The sequence below is a fragment of the Nannobrachium achirus genome, assembly GCF_963921795.1.
Source record: "Nannobrachium achirus genome assembly, chromosome: 18".
Lineage (NCBI taxonomy): Eukaryota > Metazoa > Chordata > Actinopteri > Myctophiformes > Myctophidae > Nannobrachium > Nannobrachium achirus.
In genome coordinates, this window is record NC_137825.1 from 16,380,977 (window position 1) to 16,393,080 (window position 12,104).

General features: G+C 42.4%; 1 protein-coding gene across 1 annotated transcript in view; it reads right to left on the bottom strand.

Moving 5' to 3' along the window:
- LOC308302662 (SH3 and cysteine-rich domain-containing protein 2-like) overlaps positions 1–12,104 on the bottom strand; it is a gene marked incomplete at both ends in the record, with an annotated part of 80,811 nt that overhangs the window by 12,663 nt on the left and 56,044 nt on the right. Inside the window, 5 exons of the mRNA XM_080746947.1 lie at positions 493–581; positions 1,522–1,577; positions 3,145–3,211; positions 3,482–3,594; positions 3,931–4,015. Coding sequence (XP_080603073.1) covers positions 493–581; positions 1,522–1,577; positions 3,145–3,211; positions 3,482–3,594; positions 3,931–4,015 — 410 coding nt within the window. The remainder of the gene's footprint in view (positions 1–492; positions 582–1,521; positions 1,578–3,144; positions 3,212–3,481; positions 3,595–3,930; positions 4,016–12,104) is intronic.

A 12,104-nucleotide genomic window follows, 5' to 3' on the forward strand; every position in this document is an offset into this window, starting at 1 on the left:
CGCTCCAAACAATGTACAATGTATCTACAGCAGTGGTTCTCAACATGTGCTACAGTCATGTACCACAGGTTGAGACTGCCGTACTGAGACTGCCGTTCTGTTATCAAACATGTTAATAAAGTATTCAGTCAACCAAACCGCTTTCATGCGGACCGCGAGTGACAATCACACACACACACACACACACACACACACACACAAGGCTGGTAAAGAGACACACAGGGCTGGACAGCCGGTACAAAGTTTATGGAGTCTTTTGACGGACCACCGATGCGGCAGCCCACCGGGATTTGTCCCAGTATGCCAGATGGCCAGTACAACACACACACACACACACACACACACACACACACACACACACACACACACACACACACACACACACACACACACACACACACACACACACACACACACACACACACACACACACACACACACACACACACACACACACACACACACACACACACACACACAGCTTGTACTGACTGTAGTTCCAAGTCATTTTTCTCCTGGGGCAGGAACTTGTAGAGTGCTGCGTAGGTATGTATGGAATGGATCTCCACGCGCCTGGATGCCTGAGGACAGAGAGAGAGAGAGAGAGAGGGGGGGACAAGTGAGACCAGTGAACTGTGTCTTGTGAACTGAAAAAATTTAGCGTTTCAGCTTGGCTTCATCCCAGGGGTGTCATTTGGGGCATCAGGGCATGGCACACCCCCTAGTGTCCACATTTAACCTTAAATTCAGTTATTTTATGCAAATTTGTCCCCAACTCCGATTTTTTATTTTTTTATTTGCAGATTAATCTGATTTCAAACATCTTCTCTTTGCACCCCCAGACAAGTAGCGAAAATAGTGGATCTACGAGCTTAAGTCACATAAGCTCCATTTCTAAATTTGGTGACTAATGTTTTTTTTTTTTCTTTCTGAAATGTCATCTCTGCTTCATTCAAGAGTATTGAGAATTTTATAAATTATAATGTTGTGGAGAACTGTTTTGAAGGCTAGAAAGACTGTAACATAACTTGTCCAGTCGCGTGAATACATAAACTATAGAATAGAATACTTTATTGGCAACAATCAAAGCGCTGTATACCCAAGTAAAAGCACCAAAGTGGATTAAACACAAAAAAAGCCATTATAAAACAGCCAACCCTACAAAAACACAATCAGATAATCAGATAATACTAATACAGTTGAGAACAGCTTATAACCGTTTCCCCAAAAGCTTCAGTTCGGTGACTGTCAGGGTGAACGACCGTTACACATCAATATTTGGAGTACAGAAATGACAGGCATCACAGGAAGGCTAAAAGAGAAACGCTCTCTCAGTCTTCACGGCTCATGACTCGGAAGAATTTCTTTCACCCAGTGGCAGAGGATGAAACATGAGGAGCGTGACAGAGGATAAAACGGGAGAGGGGGATGAGAGGGGGGAACGAGAGAGAGAGAGAGAGAGTGAGTGTGAGAGAGAGAAAGAGAGAGCGAGAGAGAGAGGGAAATGCTGACTATACACACCTTCAGGCTTACCCTGTCCTCCGAATCAGCCTTCTCACTTTCAGGAGGGGTTAGAGCTGTGAGGAACACAAATACACACAGAGAGAGAGAGAGGTGGGGGTTGGGGGGGTGGGAGGGAGGGAGGGAGTTTTCAGGAGAGGCAGAGAGAGTTTGCATGACAGAAATGGTGTGAAAGAAAGAGAGTGACGGACAGACAGGAGAGGGAGAGAGAGTGAGAGACGTCTTATCACTTTGTGATAGTCAAGTCAAAGACAAGGTCACAGAAAGCATTAGCAGCGCACGGATGGTTCTGTCTCTCAGGACTGCAGAGAGAAAAGTAGAGAGAGAGCGCACACGCGCACGGACGTGTGCACGCACGAGCTAGCGCACACACACAGAGAACTCGTAGATCTCTCTCTCTCCCCTCTCCCGCCTCGCATTAATGAAACACTTTGACATTTTGAATTGCAGTGGGCCGTTTGTCTCCATTGGGCACTCGTCCCGTTGTGAGGATGGGATTTGTCCTTCGGTTTGGGTGCAGGTCCCGTTCTGTTATCTTTGGAACCACCATGTGCACTCATTTGCAGTGTTTAATGCCAATACTGGCTGTGTCAGGAAAGCAATAAACCGTGGATGTTGTTTACTGTGATTGTGCCCAACGCACAAGTACATTTACTTGAGTATTTCTAAGTATCGGACGGACAGTACTTGACTTTAACTCCACTACATTTCTAAGGGGGAAAGAACATTATGAATTCCAATTTAAACTTCCAATTCTGACATTCAAAAAGTATTTTTGGGGGACTAGTGAATGTTACAGTTATGCTCAGTGCGATATGAAACGTAAGCTTACTATAATCACAGTAATCCTTAATCATTTTCAATCATATTCAAGGGCTTTTGGAGAGAAATGAGACAGACACTTTTAGAGCACTGCAGAGGGAAGGTTTGTGTCTGTCTGTGTCCAGCTGATGCTAGCAAGTAGTTGATGGCCGTTCGTTAACCCATCAAAGGAAGACAATTATGTCTCTGCTCTGTTATACAGATGCGTAGGCCTACTTTTCAAGCAGATTGGTTTATTGGTTTTTAACCTATTTTGTTTCAACGTTAAGGAGTGCATTTCTCCTTGTGTGACACAGGATTTAAGAATCACAGGGCTAAATTATCAGTGCCACAACCAATATGTTGGTATAAGAGCAGCAAAAACACTAGTATATCTTGTATATCTGTCGCCGGAGTAGCGGGAATGCCACCGTCACCTCCCGCAATGTTGTGGCCCTCGGCTTAGTACCCTAGACATAATTCTGTCCTTGGGGAAAACTAATTGGGGGAACCCTGGTATACAGCATAGCATTGGTTCTCAAAGTGGAGTACTGTATGCGGACCCTCATGGTTCCTTGAGGTGTGTTATAGGTCTGTGTTATAGGTCTGTAACTCTGAGAGTGTACAAGTGGAACCAAAAGGACCCTTATGGATCCAAGGTCCGCTTGGTTCCAATTGTGCACTCAGAATTATGTGGGTTCTTGAAATGTAAAAAGGTTTGAGAACCACTGCTATTGATCAATATGTATCCTGAACTGCTGCTGCATGTACAGTAGCTTAGCCAATTACAAGTCAGAGCTACGATGAGAAAGTTATGCTCACTTCCTGGTATGGGTTCCTCTTCAGCTATTGGCTGGCTTTCTAGTTGATCCTCAGCTTCTTCCTGTGCCTACAGCAGAGAGGAAGAGCAGAGATGAAAGTGGGATGAGGAAAATATTAAAAACACAAGATATTTCTTTTTGGTCTTTGAAATGAATTTAAATGATGTGTTTAGAATGGCAATGGCATACGTAGATGCAACTGGGGACAACATTTGTGTCCCCAATTTATTTGACTGAAGTTTTCATAGGGTATAGCCAGGGCTATATAATGAATACAAGTCAAAGCAACGTCCACAGAAGTTTACCGAACCAATATGTGTGTACGGTATGTGTTGTACCTCGTGACAAGGTGATTCAGAGATGCTACTGAAGCTGGAGCGACTCATGTGAGCCAGCGATGTCCCGTATCGCAATGCCTCGTACACAGGGTCAACGCTACCCTTACCCGCCTCTGCACACAAGCACACACGCACACACATACACACACACACACACCCCCACACAGACACATGCATAAAGAGACACACAAGGCATATGAGGTAATTAAACAGCGTATGCACAATGTCCTAAATAACACACAAAATATGCACACAAGCAGGTTCGCAAACACATGCAAACACAAACACACACACACACACACACACACACACACACACACACACACACTCACACACACACACACACACACACACACACACACACACACACACACACACAAAGTCAACAGTGCACAGCGGTGGATGTCACAGCAATCCGTCACGTGGAGGAGGATCCAGCTCTGGCTCACCTTGGGCAGCAGGCGCCTCTGTGACCACCCCCAATGGATCACTGGTCAGCAGAGGAGAGCTGAAGTTCCTCCTAAAGGCCCCCGTCTGGGAGAGAGAGAGACGCACGCACACACACACACACACACACACACGCACGCACGCACGCACGCACGCACGCACGCACGCACGCACGCACGCACGCACGCACGCACGCACGCACGCACGCACGCGCGCGCACACACAGGAGGACGATGGGAGAACAGAGAAGGAACAAAGGAGGAGAAATGTTATTTGATTCTGACATGTAAACCCAACTTCCCTCTTTTCGCTTGTTCCTGTCATTGTAAGACAATAGCCTTGTGGCTTTCCTGGTGGAAGTGTGTGTGCGTGCATGGCTGCGCTTGTGTGTGCGTGCGTGCGTGCGCACGCACAGCCGCGCATATGTACAATGCTGTCAGCCCAGTGCTGGCTAGAGACAGGCTACTGGGCAAGCAGAGAGGTGGAATGCTGTGCTAACATGCTGCTAACTGATGAGTAGTTGGGTTGCTTTGTTTGCTGTATAAGGGATTGAATTGGAAAGAAATCAGAATTGTGATACCAATCTGCCAGTAATATACGAATATTCACATTATCACTGTTCACTGCATTGTCCCATTGTTGAACCTTTGGGAGTAATAACATTTTCTGATGGGGTATGTCCATTTTTCGATAGTTTAATCTTCTACTCCACTACATCTCAGAGGCGAATATTGCGTTATTACGCCACTACAATTATTTGAAAACTTTAGTTACAAGTGACTTTGTACATTATTTAGATTAGTAGTCAACCACGGTAGAAAAGGAACAGAACCTTTCATGTCTATGTCTGTAATGACTTTCCCAAAATAGGGACGACAGTTGACAGCCAAGTTAATTATTGTGTTTTTTGGCAGAGAGGTAATCCCAAAACATCGCTAGACAGTTTCACTCTGGCTCAGACTGGCTGGCAATCATCTCCTCACTCTGCCCTTGATTTCATTATCCTATTTAAATATAGCAAAGAAATACCTACATACAAGCACCGGTAATACCTTAAAGAATCAAAATGCAAACACGCTTTTGTGTCTTGGATCTCATTTTATTCTTTGGAAAAGATGCGTATAGCAAAGTACAATCTTTACTGAGGAATGTAATGGATGACACGGTCTGTCTTTTTATAAAGACAAATCTTTTCATTATTCAGGAACATTATGTATGTTGGTGGCCAAATTACTTTTAAATTAGATGTGTCCCTTTTTCTACTCTCAGCCAGGTCCCGAGGTATAATGAATTGTAACCTCTGTACAAACCTTTTGACAGATAAGACTAATAGTCCTATTTATTGTAAACAATGTCTTGGAACAATATTTCCCTTTGATGGAGCACTTTAATCGTATGACCGTAAAAAGGTTCAATGATAGAAGACAGACAATGGCCGGGTTTCCCAAAGCGATTTTAGCCCTGGAATTCTTACATTCTGTGTTGAGTTTCACACAAGAAGAAATGTACTCCTTAAAGTTGAAACAAAATAAGTTAAAAACCAATTAACCAGTCTGCTTGAAAAGTAGGCCTAAGCATCTGTATAACAGCAGCCAGTTGACATTGCAGAGACATAATTGCCTTCCTTTGAACAACGTACTAGCATCAACTGGACACAGACAGACACAAACCTTCCCTCTGCAGTGCTCTCTCCAAAAGCCCTTGAATATGATTGAACATGATTAAGGATTATTGTGATTATGCTAAGCTTACGTTTCATATCACACTTAGCATAACTGTAACTTTCACTAGTAGTCCTCCAAAAATACTTTTTTGATTATTATTTTTTTGACTGGGGTTGGTGGGGGCCAGACAGAAGCTCGTCAACATTTCGATCAATGGATCTTCATCAGGACAAAAGTGTCAGGGCATACACACCTGCATTTAAGTAGACCAATGCACTATCCACTGATAGGCTAATAGGTTAAGGGTACAATTAGTCACAACAGTAGTTGATTGGCTAACTTGGTGTGACACATCATGGTGTGAACCCATCCAAGAATAAAAGAGCAATACATGATAATATTCCAAATATCCAGAGACAAACTAAAGCCATACAAAATATCGATATATCAATATACAAATCTCAATGCAAATCAGGTACTACAGGACAGGTACACAGTGACAAGTTGCAGACAGTATAGGACATCATGCATGAAGTGGTTTAATACCATAGGAATAGGGTTGCTATAGGGTCAAGTGGGGTTAAAGGGTTAAAGTTGTATAAAGTTAAATATTTCAAAAAAGTATAAAAGTGTAAAATATTACATATTCAGGGGTATACTTCCTTGACCTCAATTGCACTGTGTACAGATGCGCGCGCGCACACACACACACACACACACACACACACAATAAACAGTGTAAAATCCAGTGTGAGAATTCAAACACACACACACACACACACACACACACACACACACACACACACACACACACACACACACACACACACACACACACACACACACACACACACACACACACACACACACACACACACACACACACACACACACACACACACACACACACACACACACACAACTTCTTTCTTTTCAAAATCTTTTTTATGACATTTTCAGTGGCAGAAGTCTCAGGGGCAGGCATAGATAATGACTTCCCAGATCCCATTTCTTTCAAAAGTAGATATAACATAAGATCTGAGGTCTATTATTTGCACATAAAAGGTACAAAGACAAATAATAAAAAAAAAAGACTATGCTACTGAACAACCCACGCCCCACCCAGACAAAAGTGCATGCCTCACCCCCATAGGCACGACATCTTTAATTATTCCCTGCTAGAGTTGAACTGAGTTGGAAGTCTTTTCTTTGTACACATACCGTAACTCAAGTCCACCGAAAACAAATCTGTCATCACCTACAGGCAAAAGTGGACCCGATATTGGTGGTTGACTGTTCAGGGACCCATGAAGGATTGGCCATTCTAAAAATTGCTAAAGTTATTCCAAAGTCAAATAATACTTTAAGGCACAGAGGGACTCTGGTGGCTGCATTTATTAATGTAACAAATGGGCTCTAGAGAGAGAAGTCACGTCATGATAACATCACTCTACAGTATGCAGGGGCGTCACACCAAATTCTGGGCCCCGGGTACAAGGACTCACTGCGGGCCCCCCATGAATGTTAACTATTGAAAAATAGCATATATACAAGCTCACAGCTTGTATATCGAGCTTGTATATCTGCTATTTTTGAAAAATCGTGAAAATGTGTGCAAGAAACCTATGTCAAGGACCCCCAAGATGATATGTATTTGGCCACGGACCCCGATCTCAAGATATTTAGTTCCAGGGACTCCCAGAAGCAAAATTTGAGTTAGAAATGTTCGCTTAAAAAATACATATATTCAAAGATTTTCAAAAATTTTCACAACTTTTCAAAAATAGCAGATCTACAAGTTCGCAGCGCGGCACTCGGTGCCGCGCTGTGAGCTTGTTGTATAGCTGCTATTTTTCAATAGATAAAGTTATTAGGGCCCCTCCACCTTGGGCCCTAGTAACTCAGTCCCACTTTCCTACCCCTTGTGTGATGCCCCTGACAGTATGTACCCTGGGCCCTGTGTGTACCCTCTGGTCCCAGAGATACCACCCCTCCTCCACAGTCAGCAGGTTCATAGGATCACTTGGACCTTTTCCACAGATCTTACTCTCAAAATACAGAGTTTGCAGGCAAGAAGGTTGCCTTGTCTTTAATCCAAAACCAATCCAAGATCTAACTCCCATCCTTTCAGAATAGCACAACAGTTATATGATTCATAGTATTAAGTCCGGACTCAAGACCATATCTTATCTTGTACCAGAGCATTTATTTTACATATTGTCTTGAGTTCATTCAGAGATTTTGGGCTACACCAGACCAGTAGGCAATTTTTATTATAGGATTGAATTAATTACATAATTACATGCATATTACTTAATAAAATTTGAGCAATTTATGCAGGAAAATGTCTTATTTCATTAACTATTTTCTCTCCAAGTACTACATACTGTACTAGTGGGGTAATTACATATTTTGAACACAGACCATTATGTAATGGGCATAATTGTCTCATCATCGCTTGAGTTTGGCTTCAGAAGGCAGGTCATTATTTTGCCAAGAACTCCAAGAAGATGTCACTTATAAAAACTATTAACATTAATCAACTCATATGTATTCCACTCATAATAATGACCTAAGCTGGCAGCCTACCTTTTCTGAACAAGTTCTCTGAGCACAAAATTACTTCATACTCGAACATTAGATTTTGGAGGTCCTTCACATGAAAAGGTTTGAGCACCACTGACATAGAAACATAGGTTTTTCAAAAAACCTAAGAAGGATTTGAAACATTCAAAGACTTGCACACATTTTCACGATTTTTCAAAAATAGCAGATCTACTTGTATATCTGCTGTTTTTCAATAGTTAAAGGAGTAGTTCACCCTCAAAAAGACTTTTTTTTCCTATTGATTACTCATGCCATGGAGACTAGAGTTCAATAATATTTTTAGTTTTTTGTCGCATTCCTAAGACAAAAATGCGATAACAATACATTTACCCCCATTCGTTCCGGATGGGGACCCGTTTCGAAATGGGTCCCCATCCGGAATCAATGGGGTTAAATTTACTCGCATCAAATTTTTGGCTTAGGAATGTGACAAAAAACAAAAAATATTATTGAACTCTAGTCTCCATGGCATGAGTAATCAATAGAAAAAATGTCATTTTGGGGGTGAACTACTCCTTTAAAGTACCCAGGGCCCAGAATTTGGTGCAACACCCCTGCTCACAATGTTCACATTTTTGTCCCTGGGGATGTTTGGCGGGTCAGAAAGTCTCAGAGGTATACAAAAACTGCCGATACAAACTTCGGCAAAGCAATGCGTTGTTTATTTTCTCCCTGCAGTGAACTTAGTTTCGCCAAGAAGTATGCTGCAGCTGCAGCATTTATTTGCCGTGGCAGAATATCCACACCCACTTGGGAGAAATATTGTCTGGAGTAATTATCTTTATACAGGGATTTTCTTTCTTGCCAAACAGTATTACGTCAAGATCGACACCAAGGGGAGGCGAGACCACTTCAAGATTTCGCTGCCTCTATCCCATACAGCAGCTCTCTTCTGTCTCTGCCTACAATTACAATTCACATTTAGCAGACACTCTTATCCCGAGCCACAATGTCAGTGTAGTGCCTCGAGAAAATAGGATATCGATTAAGTAACATGCTATCTAAATCAGTGTTTCTCAATTTCTTTTTGGCTTGAGTACTCCCTTTCCCTGATTTCTGAATCCAAGTACCCCATAAATAAATAGTGGTAGGCCTATATGATGCTATGATAAACCCCCCATTTCAAGAATATAAAATCACAAATAAGAAATGGAGTGAAAGAGTTTCAAATGGTGCCTCCTGAGCACTGAGCAGATGTATTTTCAACACTGTGGCCAAAACATTTCACTCCAGTTTTCATGTCAATAACTATAAAACTTTCAAGCACATCCCAGGTGCCTGGTACTACAGTATGTCATTTGGGGTAGCAACTATAAGGCTCACACCAATTTCTCCATGTGTCATCATTAAACATGCTATCTAAATAACATTATGAAAACATAAGATGGCAAACAATGACCCCAGCATACTGTCTAAATGACATTCTAAACATTTGTGGTAGAGAAAAACGGAAACAAAAGAATGAATGACCAATGTACAGTATGTATGCTTTGCATAGCTATATCTTTGTCAGTCACTGGCATCAATTGAAAGAGATGGTGGCAATCCATCTAACCCGTTGTTTCCCAAACAGTGCGTTGAACTTGGGACCCATATTGTTTCCTACATTTTGTTTTTAATTATTATTCATAAAGATTTTCAAAGAAATCCCCCCCAAAAAATCTCAATTATTCCCAAGTTAAAAACAAAAGGATTATTTAAATACGATAATGAAATCAAGGGCAGAGAGAGGAGACGATAGCCAGCCAGAGTAAAACTGAACTTCACAATAATGGCTGTCAGCTGCTGTCTCTATTTTGGGAAAGTCATTACAGACATAGACGATGATGAAAGGTTCTGTTCCTTTTGAAGTAGTGAAAATAGCAGATCTACTGTTGTGAGCTTGTAGATCAGCTATTTTCACTAGTTTGGATCCCGGCAGGAAACATCAAATTTTTCTTTTGACTCTTGAGCTAAAAAGTTTGGGGACCCCCTGATCTAAACCAGTGGTTCTCAACCTTTTCAGGCCGTGACCCCCAAAATAATCATATTTTAACTGGGGACCACCCCCCCCCCCCACACACACCCCCACCCTGACAAGCACTGAGAGTTGATGCATAACATTTTGTATAACACAGTTCTATTGTGAAAATAGCAGATCCACGCGTTGCGAGGCGTTGTGAGCATTTAGATTGTCTATTTCCACAACCTCTGCCTCTAATATTTGACAATTTGGCCAATGTTTAAATTGTCATTTTAGAAGTATTAAAAAGTCCTTACAAATTCACTTGAGAAATGTGCAGATACCCTCTATATACACTTAAACTTTATGTTGGTTTGTTTACTGTTGAGTGAGAAAACAACGTTGCACATTAAGTTAATCATCTGGGAACCCCCCTGGACGTCCCAACCCACAGGTTGAGAACCACTGATCTAACCAACCAAGTAGCGCTCTTCTCTAGCCTGACACTCAGCCTGAATTGCATTTTGTTTCACTCCATTATTCAGTCTGAACGTGCTTTCATCCAAGGCAGTTTCTGGGATGGGTGTTGCCAATGAGGCAGTCTTCTGCGATTGGTTCACCGTCTGACCAACACAACAGTAGCAAAGCAGATGACGTAGTGTTGTGGCTGGCTAGTGGCTAGTGCTGGTACTAGTAATCAAACACAACATAACATGTCTGCTACTAATGTTTCATAGCGAGTTACCACGACGGGCGACGCAATGTTTATGTTTACGGCACGGTACGGGCCGGCGGCGGCGCTGGTTTACTTGGAAGCGCACATGAGTTCTGGGAAAACCCCACCCACGCTGCTCACAAGACGCTGATTCGCCGTACGGAATTTCCAAACGAGGAAAACCTCTTCAATGAGAGCACTTCCAGACTACCTGAATCGCCGAAACAACATTTTAAAGGGTGTGGCTAGCGATTCAGGGTCTGGAATAGGGGTGGGCGATATGGAAAAATACGATATCACAATATTTTCCCAAGCTGTATCACAATACACAATGTTATCACGATTCTTTTTCACGTTGGTTTTTATGCTTATTTTTCAAGTTACTTGACAAAAACTAGACTCTCTGGGTTCCTTTTGGGAGGTCTAAGTATATATACAGTATACAAATGAAACCAAATGGACCCGTAAGGGTCCATTTGGTTTCATTTGTATACTGTCAGAGTTAAGTGGAGACCTTGACATTTTCAAGTTTGAGAACTACTGATTTAGACCAAAATGCAGGTTTAATTGAATTCGGCAATTTAATCTCTGTATTAACGATTAAACAGGATTTTTTACAAGGCTCCTCAATTGTATCACAATATATACGATACCTCTGAAAAGGCATATCGTGGAGACATTGTATCTTCTCCACGATAATTATCACCATATCGCCCACCCCTAGTCTGGAACCAGGCTAACTCTTCTCTGCATGCATGCATGCATCCATCCATCCTTCCATGCAGCACTCTCTCTCTGTTCTCCGTCCACCCATCCATGCAGCACTCTGTTCTGCCTCCACCCATGCAGCACTGCTCTGTGCCTCCTGTCCTGGTCATGGATGTATTGCTGCTGGCTGTCCCACAGTGCTGTGACCTTTCCACTGCGGTGAGAACTGCGGAGTCACTCCATCTGCTCTGGCATGTGTTGAAAACTCATCTCTTTAAGGAACAATTCAGTTCCCTCCTCCCCTCTCCTGACTCCCCCTCTCCGTTTACCTTTGTCCTCACAGGAACCTGATCCTATTCTATTCATCTTCCTGGATATACAGTTAGTAGAACGTCGACATAAATGGCTTTAATGTGGATGTAATTGAGAGACACGGAGGAACGATAGATCATAACACGGTGGCTAGGTTTACATACATGCAACGCAATAATGTGATTATTGCACACTCTGCGTTTTACGCGTTAGTCCATCTCTAAGCTG